Raw genomic sequence first — 14,181 nt, 5'->3', positions numbered from 1 at the left:
ATTGAGCTGGCTCCTTTATCATATATCCTCCAACCTGTATTCTTATATTCCATTGTTCATTTTAGCAAAGAAGGGATGACTGCAGACTAAATTTCTGCATTATCAAGCAAAAAAGCAAAAAAGGTCCAGTGAGATGCAGTGTAGCTATTTTTTTGTATATTATGGTAGTTATTGTTATTTTCAATATGAATAGCAGTTTATGGGATCTGTATGAACTGTAGTTAATTTGAAAAACAAATTAAAAGTTGTTGACTGCAATCAGGTGTAGGATGTGCGAGATCTGGAAAGATTTATGAGCAACTAAGCTGAAACATCCGGTTGCAAATTTGCTGTACATTCATTCTTCCATGTCTGAGTCATGTCTGAACTAATTTTTGCTCAAAGCCAGAAGAAAGTTTTCATGTTGACTTCTGATAGAGAAGTGGAGTAGTTCTCATTTCAGTTAATTTATAATAATTCTTGATGGAAATGCAACAAGAATTGAACTGTGTCTTAAGGAGACGTCTTTTAAAGTGCAGCTTTATTTTAGACTGATCAAAATAAGATCAGTCTCAGATAAGATAGTGGTTGCAGAATACATGATTAGTACTGTACCACGTATTTAAGTGAGCCCTCTTTGAAGTATCAGTGTGCACTGGAATGCCAGCACTTCAAAGAATGCTGCCTCCAAAAAAGCTGGGACTGTGGTTAGCCACCAAGGGGTTAATAAAGATCAAAGAAAAGCATACATAAACTCATACATAAACAGAGCTGGTTTTAAACTGGAGGTTAATAACACCATCATCTAGGACAGCAACACCTTAAAGGTGAGCTTGTCTTTACCCTGACATGGCGCTTTATAATGCATGGAGGGAGACGGAGACATTTATAGTCAACATGTTTTCTGGATTGCTTTTTAAATGAGGAATTCAAAGCTTGTCAATGCAGAGAAGAGCCTGCGTGATATCCGAAATCATCATTGTTCCCCTAGTTTTGTTTTGCATGCTAGTTAGGTGGGAATGGATTTTTGGTATGATCCAAAACACAGAGATCGGTAGGTCTGGGTGGGGAATTGTAGCTGCAGTGTCTAGTGGGTGGTTGAGACAAAGAGATAATATCCTAACTGTTTACTGTATCAAAGCATACAAACAGCATTTCTACCAGTTTTTAAAATGCAAATCTAGGAATTACAGATCTGTGCTGTTTGTACTGTCTTGTTTATGTGGGGAAATAGCATAAAACATCTGTTAATCTGTTAAGACGTGCTTCCCTTCCTGACATTGCCATTTTTTTCCCCCTACACAGGAAATATCTTAGGTTTAAACTGTACAAGGGTCCCCTACAACCATGCAAAGGTCCTCAGCGGGACAGTTCTATACTAAGTCCATGTAGACATTATGCCTGAAGTTCATACTCTACTTTTCACGTCTATTTCTTCTGAAAGATGTAAAGAAGAATGGCACTACTTTCTCTTCTGTAAACACAAGAAGCCCCCCATGCACACAGCTTTTGGTAAAATTGAAGCATAGAAAAAGCAGAAGTCCTTTTAGGATAATATCCTTTATAGACAAAGCCAAATGTTTTCTTGGAGAAGGCTTAGAAGCAGCAAACAGAGTATGCTAATTTAATGGATTACATTAACATTCTGCATAATTTGATGTTATGCCAAAGAAGTTGTACTTGGTGGCCTTGTGCCTTTGTTGTGACCAATTCCTGTTACTACAGCAATGACTGTGGCAGAGATTGAGAGCCTGCCTGTGCACGATGTTTTTTTTGCTTAAGGGTTCCCAATTATTTCCCTTTGTGAAACTCTGTATTCTGAAACTATGGAGTATGAATGTCTATGTGTGGGGGAAAAGAAGATAACATGGGAAGGCACAGACTTTGCTAATATTAGAGTATGATTACATGATATGTCTTTTTTGATATCAAAGATGTTATTCCTCATCCTTTCCTTCCTTCCCCTTGCCTGCACCTTTCTTTCCCTCATTTTTAGTTACATAGTTGCTGGTGAGACTGCAGTGTAAACAGGTTACTGATATAAAATAGAATAAAAACATTGAACCCTAATAAGGCCAGGTTGTTACTGTGATTGGGTTTAGTGTGGCTTATGTGAATGCAACTGAGAGGGAGAGTAGAAGATCTTTAACTGGTTTTGCCATTGAAGAAAATACAGGTAATGTAGATAGCATTTCCGAAGCTCAATGCACTTACCAGGGGTAAGTAAAATTACTCTTTAATGTTCTGAAGTAGGTACATTATAAGTGCTGTGAAACGCACACATTGAGATACAGTATAGCTGGCCAAGTAATATTTTAGCAGCAACCTTGACTTAATACTGGTCAAACCTTTTCCTGTGTGCTTTGGTAGTACAGGCAAACTTGGGAATCAGATCAGGAACCAGATTTACTGAAAAACAGGAATTTTCCCGACTGCATCAGTACTCTGATTTAAGTTTGCCACATGGCAACACAAATGCTTGTGCACGGGATCTCTGCATGAAATGCTGAACTGCTGCTGAGAACTTGCTCATCAAGTTACATCTTCAGTGTTTCTTTACCGTCATTAAGCTCAATGTTTTATTTTCCAAAATATGTTAGATATTTTTGATCATATTACAAATCAATAACACAGCTGGATGTGCACAAAACATTTTTTAAATTAGTACTTATAGACATGTAGCTAATCATATTGATGTGCTCTGGTGTAACTTGGTTTTTTAGATCACAGTTTGAGAAGGCTTATTACAGGAATATTGAAGGGTTTCAGAGTATGTTTTACTTGCTTTCTGAAATTGCATTTTATTAAGTCAGTTAGCAAAAACATACCTTGTGTTTTATTATTACATGCAAAATATGAGACATTTTAGTTAATATTCCAGACATCCAGCTGCATGAAAATGCAATGGATTTCAATTTGCAAGGTAAAGCAGTCTTACATTACATGATGCCCTGCAGTCTGCTAGAGGTACTCCATCAAGATTTCGTCAGTATTTTCTAGAACTTCAGCACTTTTATCTTTGGATTGACAATCAAATGCAAATGCTTATTGCTTCTTTTTTTTTGGAGAAAAATGTTTGTGTATCTTGCAGCAGATGTCTGGCTTGAGTTCTTGAAGTATTTTACAGGGAAGCAAAAGTTATCTAGAGGTAGAGCAAGAAATGTTCCTGAACAGCATTAAAATAGTCCAGTGTATTTTTTTCTTTAAAATTGGGCATCACTATTTGTGTTCTATGCCTGATCTTTTGTGTAATTTAGAAGTATCACCTGATATTGTGCATTTGATGAGCCATTGCAACCAAAGTGCTGAATAAATTAAAACCAGAAGTTGTGGTAGGCTTGTAGTCGGTGATGGAGAAATTGCAGAGACGCCTTCTTCCAGGTTTCCTTTCAAACCTATACTGTTGTTACTGATGAATAAGTGGTGTTGCCTCTCTGTGTTTGGTTGTCTATGAAACTAATTTAGCCTAGGTCTCTGTGTTCGAGCATTTACACCTTAGAAATTGCCAGCACTAATTGATTGCCTTGCTGATGGTCTTAGCGGAGAGACCAAGGATTGATTAGGTTTGGAGATTGACTTACCTGCTTAAGTCTACAGTTAGAGTTCCAACGAGGAGTATGTCATCTGGAAATTTATCTTTGTATCTTCACATAGGTTTAGGGCATGTGAATGAAGTATTATGCTTATGTCATGATCACCACCTGTGTTCTCGTTCCCTGGCCTGGGAACAGCCTCTGCTTCCAGAGTGTCAGTGCAGTCCTCTCTACCAGTACAAAATTCACGCTGAATAATGTTTCATATCTGTATTTAATGCACATGATTGCCATACAGCAGAGGAAGAACTGTTTTTCTTTAAATAGTAGATGTGCAAAGACTGTAATAACAGACTGTGCTGGTCTGAGTATTCATAATGACATTTTTGAGGGCGTACACACTTCAGTTTCCATCTGCTTTTAAGTTTGTTGCAGTTGTCTTTTATATGAGTGGGTTTTCTTGCCTTTAAGGCTAGATAGCTTTCTAGATAGAAGAGGTCATTTAGAGCTCTAGTCATGTTCTGTCTCTGCAGAGGATTTCTATAACGCTATGCTGCTTTTGCCTTTCTTTCCTTTTCTTTGTTTCTCTTTTCTGTGCTGTGTTTGTTTATTTAGTACTTCACTAACCTAAGGATCCGAATGCGTCTTTCTGTGGTATGCTAAAATCCAGTCTCAATTAACTGGTGGCCCAAGTACAGCCTTAAGACCTCTCAAACTATTGCTTTTGTAGGTTTACATTCTCTTTCCTTTCCCCATCTTGCAGAGTCCCTTTTCTATCCACACTAGTGTGCTGACTGCTGCTTTTCTACAGTCATAGAGGTAGCAAACTGTCTTGAAATACACAATGGATAAGGCATTACGAGAAGTAATTCTTTAGCAATTGCATGATCGTCTTGTCGTTCTGTGGTTGTTCTGCTTAGATTCAATTTAAATCTCCCATGGGGTATGAAGGCCAATAGGTAATTCCCATGCCTAAAATTCCTTTGGTCTAATACCATAATAAAACTAATACACCAGTTGGTATGTTTTGTTTCCAATTGTGTTAATCTTTGAAACTGGTAGGAAAAATAGGTTTCTTGTTCGTGGAATAAAGATACGTGAGCATTTAAACTTTTTCCCACTGACCACAGTGAAGCGACTTTTTCTGTTGCATGACGTTCAAAGTCCTGAGAATATGGGTCATTCTGTATTTCATGTAGTCTCTGTACAATTGTAACGATCTAGTTAGTTACATGGGAATTGAGAGGAAGGTTTTATCTCAATTCTGAGTACATACCCTGGTAATTTGGGTAACTGTTTGAAAAATAAAGCAATATAACAGTTACGCTATTTGAATAAAACATTTAATATCAAAGCTTTGTTTCTATTCAGTCAATATTGTTACCAAGGAACCACTAATTACTGTGTATCGTGTTAGAGGGGGCCCTGACAAATCCATGCAAATCGTATGATTTATAATTCATAAATCCCCAATCCCCTGAGAAATGTTGCTCTTGCACTTACACTAATTGGGTACTTATGTTCATTGATCCAGTCCATATAGCACCTTTAGTCCATATGGCAGCCTTTATTGTAGGGCCAGAAATTCTGTTGTCAAATGTCCCCTGTAGTCGATGGCACTATACTGTTCCCAAAATCTCTTTAATTGGCCCTTTGCTTCATAATACTTCACTTCAGCAGTCAATTCTGCCCCAATCGGAGCAATATTTATGTCTGTCTCCCCCTGGCTGTAGAGGTACAAAGTCTGTGTGGTACAGCATTGCCTTTTGGGGATGGGAGTGCAGTGGTTAATCGATCTTACTAGTAAGCTGGTTGTTCTAGAGTAGCTCTGTAGTATACTGGCTTATATTGGTACTAATATGCATTTGTCCCAGTAGCTGCTCGCAAAAATGGCTCACTTGTGATTAGACAACATAGGTGTTTATTTTTGGCTGTGCAGGTTTTTGTTGGATATTTTACTGTGTGTAGAGAGTAGATTTTTTTTTTAACCTTATAATACAGTGGTTGCCAATAGTTATAAATACCCAAATACACAGTCTGATAGTTGATATGTTTGCGAATAATCAGTGCACCGGTGAAGGAGGTGGAATCCTATGCAAATTTTATATGCCAAACTGAAAGTAAAAGTAGGGAACTAAAGATACATTAAGTTTCAGGATAATACTTTGTGCCTAATCATTGTTACCTATTTTTCTAATAATTTTAGCGCAGTTTTTCAATGTAGTATAATTGTAATTGTTATCCAGAAGAATGGCATCACTTAATTCTATCAAAACTGTAGAAAGATAGATGAATGACAGATTAATAATTTACCATCTTTGCATAATACTGTGGCACAGAATACCAGAAGGATTGATGGCAGAAGAGGTTAACAAATTTTAGCGGCTTCCATTAGCTTTTCATTGTCATATGTTTGTGGCGCTGACTGAAATAAGCTTTGTAGGAGATCTCAGTCTAGGGAACTAATTACTTGTGCCGATTGCCATACTGATGAATAGACCCTCATTGTATCATTCCCCTGAAGACGAGGAGCAGTCTGTGATTCACGACTGCATCCTGGCTGATATTTGATAATAATTTTAACAGATAAATGTAGGAAGGCAGAATGATGAAGTGCCTATCCATGCTCTACGACTATCAAAGGCATGCACATAGCCAGCTGTGTTCTGCCTTTTTTCTATAATCACTAATGGAGAATTTTAAGTTATTAATCGACCTTTGAATAAACCCATATCTTCCTGTGTTTTATGATTTTTTTGTTTGGTTAATTATTCCAAAATCATAGGATTCTGTAATCAAAGCATTCAGATTTTAGCATGATTGTAACACATGCAAAGTGTGAAAATAAGGTAGGGGGGCATTTGATTCCAGTACTTTGGTATTTTTCTGAAAGTACGAAATCACGACGATGAAGAATAGCACTGTGTTTTCTTTGGTGTTAGAAAAAAGACATAGAATTTTAATGAAGGTAGATGCGAAGACCTTCTCTGTTTTATAAGGTTATTTTCAGTCACAATTTTTAACGTCTACAAATTGCGTTTGAGAGTAGGATTATGCAAATTATTCTGGCTTTTGTTATCACGTTTCTTTGAAACCTTGAGTTACCTTAAATAAAACTCATTTCTGCATTTAGATCTCAAAACTAAGAATTGTGATCTCTAAATTAGTTGTGGCTACTCATTTTTCAGTGTTGACAGGTATACTTTCTATTAGCACCTGGACCAGCAATTGAATATATATGGATTTTCCTCTATTGTTTTAATGCTAGCTGTGTTAACAAACAAAATCAGTGGGTTTTAATTTGGGCAACCAGATTTTCAGGCTATCATGGCTATTCTATGTTTCAGGCGTTTTCTGTTTGCTTATTTGCTATACGTGAAATTGGTGGGTTTTGTACATTCTCTGGGCTAAAATACTGTTTTACAGTGGCATTCATTCGTGATCATAACAAGATAGTAACTGGCACTTATATATGACCATATTAAAAAGATCTACGTATATTTGGAGCACGCAATGGAAAAGAATGAATTTGAGATAACCTTTTCTGGATGTAATTTTTTAAAAGTATGCCTTCAATATAGCAATTATTACACATCATAACATGTAGTTTTTAATTAAATGTAAAAACACAACTACATAAACCAGAAATCCAATCTGATTTGCTCGAAAATAGATTGCCGTTTCACTCTCCTGGAATGGTTTATTTAAAAACAGTAAATGGAAAAGAAATGCATTTTCTTGTGTTGTTCTAAGCCTCAGGGGCTAAATGTAATGAATATTTTAAGAGATTATTTTAATTAAATTCCTGCACATCTAAACAGAGTAATATTTTATTATCACATACATAACCATGTAACTGAAGTATTCATTAAAGTTAACACTTTCTGGACCAAGAATTCATGGTATGATTTACTGACCTTGTGCAAAAAGGCACAAATTAGGAAGAAAAATGAAGGGGGACAGACTTTGATTAATATAGGTAATGCTATACCATATTTATAATAGCCTTTTCCCTATTCTGGTTTATAAATGCAGTCACTGAGAAAGGTGCCCTGCTGAGGCTGAAATGAGGCTGAAATCGGAGCACATGCCACTAGAGTGTGGGGAAACTGATCACACTGTCAGCAATTCATTTCAAAATGATGTATTTAGTGCTCATTTCACCTTCCAAGAAAAAAGGGAAAGGAGTTCCTTAGACTGGAAGGTGATATTGTTATTTTCAAGGACATACCTAAGTAAAAGATTGCAGAAAGGGGGGAGGTTAAAAAAAAAAAAAAGGCAAAAGCAGCGCAAACAAGGAGAGCTTTATGCAGAATTCAGCGCTACCATGCTGTTTGATAATTGCTAACATATGTGGCTCCTCTGTTTCATTGTAGTCGTCCTTGTGAGTTCTGGCGCCTTGACTACTGGGAAGATGACTTGCGGCGCCGGCGACGATTTGTGCGTAACCCCCTTGGATCGACACATCCTGAAGCGACACTAAAAGCAGCCGGAGAACATGGTCAGTGTAAAATCTGCTTCTTACCAATAGCAGCAGGTTACAGTACGTAGCAGTAAAGACTAGACCTTCGCTCCTATAGGATGCCAGAAAATTGTCCTAAATGCCAAAGGCTTTTGTCATTGCGTTTCAGACACGTTCAATACGAAGGCAGACTGGCCGTTACTTCATATAAGCAACGTTGGTATTTGTTAAGCCTCTTCGTTACATCTCAGTGGAGCTGGCACGTAGTGCATACTTTGCACACAATGATTGCACATGTAGTTCTCACTAAGCAGAAGAAAAGTGGATGCAATTTTGCCGTTAATCCCTGGATATGCTTTCTCGCAGTAAATTACCTATTTATACTTTAGTAACTTCAGAAGAAGATCTTTCCTGTTCAGAAATCCACAGCAGTTGTTTCAGTTAGCCTTAGCACGTATCTGCCTATCATTACAGATACATTAAAAGACAAATAACACTTCTAAAGCTAAACTGTGTTCAGACCTTTGCTTATGTTTAAGTTGTCAAGTTTTTCTGCGAGAATTTGATATGGAAGAAATGGCAACAAATGCTGAAATGTAAAGTATGTTTCAAGGAGCAAATGGTAACGATGATTTCTACCTGGTGATTTTAAAAAAGGAGACTGCATTTTTTAACGTTTTTTTTTCTCCCCATCTTATTATCAGGGATCACTCGGCTAATGCTGCTGTGTCTGTTCTAGAGGAATGTATTTACAAAATTAACACAATAACCAGTTTGAGAATTCTATAATAAACCAAAAAGATAAACAAACAAACACCCACTTTTGGGTTTTAGTCAGAATTTTATGTCTTTGTGATCTAATGAAGATACATTGGTAAGGCAGAAAAACCCTATATTTAAAAATAATTTGCTTATAATTAAAGCTGAGTACCCTTCCCCTTGAAGGTACATGTCATCGAATAGAATAGTTTAAATTTAGGTCTTTTTTTTTTTCTTTTTTTAGTCTGTGAGTTACTGCATACATATATGCATACCTACACATACACATATTATATGTGGAGGCATAAGCTTTATGCTAATCTAAAATTATTAAGACCGTTGTATGAATATAGAAGAACATAACTGTTCTAAAGTTAGTTTCCGTCAGGCATCTTAACCTCTTGCACTCAGCCTTAAAGAGCCATTTCTGGAAGAAAATGTCTACAATATGTCAGCTGATATAATGCCAAATGTGACATCGGTCCTCTAAAATAAATGACCGCACAGAGAATAGTCAATAAAGTGATCTGAAAGCAATGTTCATAGAGCCCTACATCTTTGACTATAGAAAGAGGACAAGATGTAGAATTAATTAACCCACTTTTTGCTTTGGGGCTTGTTGTTCTTAATACTGTGTGTTGTTTCTATGCCATGGATTTTAAGGGCACAAGGTTTCTCTCTGTTTAGTACTCCATGGATAAACAACAACTGCCCCCCTTTAATATTATGTTTACTTTAAAATAAATAGAACTTGTCACAGTTTTATGTATTCTACTCATATTTTCATATTTAATCTTTATGTTGTTTATCCAAATACTGAAAAATATTTTTATTTTTACTGCAAAATAGTTAGAGTGCCTGTCTTTATTTGTGTAACTAATTCTTCCATAAGTAAACACATACTAATGCAATTATTCATCTTTCATAGTAATGTGATATTTTCACTAATCCATGCTATATTTCAAGGGCTATGGGTCGTACTCAGTTTGTAATTGACAGGAGTACAATTTTTGTCAATACAAAAGAAGAGTGAATAAAAGTAGCCCTATTTCATAGGTAGCTAATAGGCATAGCTAATAGCTAACCCTGGTAATTTAAATAGAGCTAAGCGTTTTCTGTCTGTCTTTCTTGTTCAGAATTTGACATCCTTAACAGGCTCCTGTTACGTTTAATTTCTTGGTGTTGTTTTATTTTGAATTTAATTGCATACTGCCTTTGATATCTATTGCCATTCTGATTCTTTATCTGTCTAGTTTACCTGGATAGATATTCTAGTTTACCTTAAGTGATTATTTAATGTTGATTTCTGAAAATATAGATAATTACTATCTGCCTAACTGAGTGTGTGTACGTATGCAACTGTCTTGTTCCAAGACCTTCCACTGGCAACATGTAAAATAGATGATCAAACTACAGATTCAAGTTCAACTGGAAACTAAATATAATGGATAGGAATACAAAGGTTCTTGGGGGTTTTATGGGGTTTTTTTTGGGAGGTGGGGTTTTTGGTGTAGTGTTTTCGCAATTTTTGTTGGGTTTTTTTTTTCTTTATGTCTTTAAGGTAGAGTTGTCAGAAAGGTCGGCTGGAGTAATCACTTGATCTATTTCTTTCTGAATTGTGTTTATAAACTTTTAATCTTAACCAATTTCAGGTCAGAAAATCCAATGCTGTTCAGATTTTTTGAACCAGACTTCCAGGCCCTGTTTTCTAGATATCCTTAGATTTCACAGAATATTTTCCCTGGTATTTTATGATTTCTTATCAATAATTTATCATTAATTATTCTATTTCAATTAATTTTGCATGTCTCTGAAGCAAAAAAAGCATTTTTAAATAATAAATAAAAGGTTCCCTACTGCCTATTTAAGCTTTTCTCAAAACAAAACAGAGCAAAACCAAAACCTGAAATTGGGCATGAGGGATTTTGCCAAAAGGGAGACAGGGGAAAATAATGCATAAATAATGGAAAAGTACTATTGCAGTAACCATGCTTGAAAGCATGGATTTTAGCACACTTTTCATTAGTAGCTATACATTATCAACTGCTTGGTGTCTTTCAAATAAAACCAGATGTATTCTCCACCCCAGAGAGCTCGCAGTCTAGGAAAGATCGCAATTTGCAACTGTGAAAATTACTCAGAAACAATCGGAAGCCTAGATATTGTTCAGTAAAACCTAGAGAGAACAACAACAACAACAATAAGCTCGGTTGCAGCCTAGTTATGTGTCTTAGTAGCAAGAACCAATCTTTTCCAGGGATTGATTTGATTTGAAGGAGAACCTCTGGTGCAGAGGTGGCAGAATAAATACCTGAAGACTAATGTTCTCTCTTCAGACAATCAATACCAGCCCCATGACTATACTTCTGGCTACCTTCTAGTTAAAAACAAATTTTTTAATTCTGACAATTTAATTGCCATTCCCAAGTTCACATTAACTTGCTTGGGAAAAAAAGGCTTTAGGTAATTTTTCAAAGGGGAAAAAAAAAAAAAAATCCTTCCAAAATGGCTATTTATAAAAGTCAGTCTAATAGCGTATTGTGGGGGAAGGAAAGAGAGGTGAAGGTGGTTCGGTAGAAAAATTTTGGGATGGAAGGAGTTAACTCTTTTCTGTTTTCCCTTTCACCCGTTGTTTAGAAATGAAACCAAAATACTTATGTAGGTGTGAAAGTGCAGCAAATGAGTACTTTAAACCTGTTGGTATTTTTAGATTGACACCCAAATACAATATTTTGTCAGAGACTCTTTAGCTGCTGGAAAATATCTTATCAAGCTTTTTAACAAGCGATTAGTTGGTTTTTATTGACGTTTGTTAAAAACTTGGGGAGGGGGGGGGATTAAAACAGTCTGTAGCATTTCCATCAAGGCAATAGGCAGAGTTCAGGGCTTTGTGACTGCAAGGGACTGGTCACCTACAGCATTGCAATCTACTGGTCAGGGTTTTTTGCCTCAACTCAACGGATGAAAAAGAAGTCTTAAAAATATGAAAAAAAATTGATGTGAAAATGGTCATTTTTTCCATTGTTATCTTTTTAAACAAAGCGGAAAACAAGAGGGATGCTTCTGCGAGCCCTTTCTATATATAAAAAAAATAGTAAGGGGTTTTTAATGCATCTTTTCCCTGAATTGCTTTTCGTATTTACCAGATGTTTTAAAATAAAAAAAAAAGGTAATAGTACGTATCTTCTGTATTGTGCTTTCAAGTACTTTATTTTTCAAATGGCTTTTAAAAATTCTATTTCACATGTAAGGTTAAGTTGTAGACAAACAATTTAAAATAATCTGTCATTCTATGAATGCCTTAAGCTTGTTCAGCAACCTAAACTAAACTGTTATTTTTACACCCAGGTGTTCCAGCAATTTTAACTGGAATAAATAAGAGACTCTACAGATGCAGAGATCTGTTTGCAAAAAGCTACTTGTAGAAACGGGGTCTCACAGAGTGGTTTGGGACGGATTGCATGGAATTACACTAATGAATTATGATAATAAAATTGCAGTTCTGCCAGCAGGCTCTTATGTCCTCTGCAATACATAGGCCGTGCCTTGAGGTCTTGATCTTGAAAAGGTGCATGTGAATGTAAGCTTAGATCTGTGGGACTGGTGCCCGAAGCTCCAGTCAGGCCAAGGATAGGCAGACCTGGCAGAGTGCGGTTTGGGTTAAGAGATGACAGAGCCGCGGGTTTGGGGACCTGAAATATGAAATCTAGTGTAACGTACCTGTGCACATACCTGGGAACTGAGTATGTCACATGATGTCATGCTCCATCATATATATCTCTACTCAGTAAATATAGGAAGAGAAGTAGACCGTGGCCTACCTATGTAAGTGCATTTATCTACAGAAAATAGGTGAATCCATGTGGAGTATATTCATTGCTATACAGATACTTATGTGAGCGTGTTGTGTGTTGGTTGCAGGTATAGTGCTTTATTCAAGTCAGTACAGAAAAAGCAGATTCTGGTTCACAGTGTGATGTCTTCCAGTAGCTAGTATCTGTAGGAGCAGATTCTGGTTCACAGTGTGATGTCGTATTGCCTTCCAGTAGCTAGTATCTGCAGACGTGTAGACAGGCTCTGCATCTTCCTCTGCCTGTGGGTACAAACGTGTTACGTGCGTGTCAGGAAATGCGGGGAACTAACATCGTATGCAAAGAGATGATAAAGATTTACAAAAATTGACTAAAATAACTTACGGTCTAAAATCTTCTATTGAAAAAGGCAATTGCACAGATATTTGGTTTTGAATCAGTATAATATCATTAGTTGGGGAAAGAAATAAAATCTGAATAAGTGATGAAGATGAGGCAGGAGATGTATATTTCTGTTACCCAGTCATCTTTGGCTTGGAAGTTGCCATACTGTTTTTATTTTTTCCTAATGGGGGATGAGAAGAAAAACTGAAGGACATACTAGTAATTTGGACAAGTAGTGCTAAGTATGATCTTGGCTCTCAATTCAATCTTAAATTACAATAGGTAGAAGGCTAGTTTGAAATAGCATCTTCAGTATATCACAAATAGATCGTAGTAAAGGAAGCAAAAATAGCAGGTCTGTACAGTGCAGATGGGGTTTTTGAAACAACAACCGTAGTTTGCCTCTATTAAAAAAAAAAAAAAAAAAATTATTATCTTTGACTTTATTCCTGTGTTGGTTTTGTTCTATTTTACTTTTTTGATCTTGAAGAGAATGCTGGTAGGCCACTGAGTAACAGTGCATGTGGTGTATATTAGTATACTGTTGGTAATTTTACTGCTGCTAACTTAAAATCCTCAAGGGGGAGTTAATTACAGGAAAACCTTTCTAAATATCAGCTGCATATTTTCCATGACAAGAAGGTTTTCAACTCCCGTTGAACAACTCCAGAATCTGAGTTATCATTATTTACATGAGCACATTTTAGAAGAAAGTAAAATTTGTGTGTGTACAATGCAGTTAAAGCTTTACAATACTTTATTTTTAAAGGCTTACTTAGAAGTGGCAGTTATTGGTTGGGTAGAAGGGGTCATGCATAAATGACATTTTATTTTGTATGGCAAGTTAAACTTCCTTTTGTTTGTGGGTTTTGTTTGTTTGCTTGTTTTTATTTTGGGGGTTGGGGTGGTTTTTTTGTTGTTTGGGGTTTTTTGGTAAGCTCAAGGCCTAAACCAAAACCAGGGTATTTGGTGGTTTGGGGTTTTGTTTGTTTGGGTTTCTGTTTTAGTTTCCATTTAATTGAAAAGTTTATTATTTGCAATTTATGTGCATATATTTACTTAAACAATTTAAACTTTATGTATTGCCACTGGGGAATTGCTGCCTTCTGTAAATGTTTGCAGATTAACATATTTTTAAAGTAAGCCAGTGGAACTTCAAATCAAGTATGGCAGCAATCAGAGAAAGCAATGAACAATGTGTTGAAGTTAGTTGGTCCTGATGTGTTTTCAAACACGGCTTTGCCCTCGGCAT

The 14,181-nt window shown here is 36.3% G+C and overlaps 1 protein-coding gene across 1 annotated transcript in view; it reads left to right on the top strand.

Moving 5' to 3' along the window:
• The window catches only part of LRBA (LPS-responsive vesicle trafficking, beach and anchor containing), a 419,275-nt gene that overhangs the window by 214,240 nt on the left and 190,854 nt on the right, over positions 1 to 14,181 (top strand). The window contains exon 37 of the mRNA XM_009890761.1: positions 7,889 to 8,013. Coding sequence (XP_009889063.1) covers positions 7,889 to 8,013 — 125 coding nt within the window. The remainder of the gene's footprint in view (positions 1 to 7,888; positions 8,014 to 14,181) is intronic.

This window comes from Charadrius vociferus, unplaced genomic scaffold (assembly GCF_000708025.1).
Source record: "Charadrius vociferus isolate BGI_N301 unplaced genomic scaffold, ASM70802v2 scaffold178, whole genome shotgun sequence".
Taxonomy (NCBI): domain Eukaryota; kingdom Metazoa; phylum Chordata; class Aves; order Charadriiformes; family Charadriidae; genus Charadrius; species Charadrius vociferus.
This window is presented reverse-complemented; position numbering and strand designations above follow the sequence as displayed.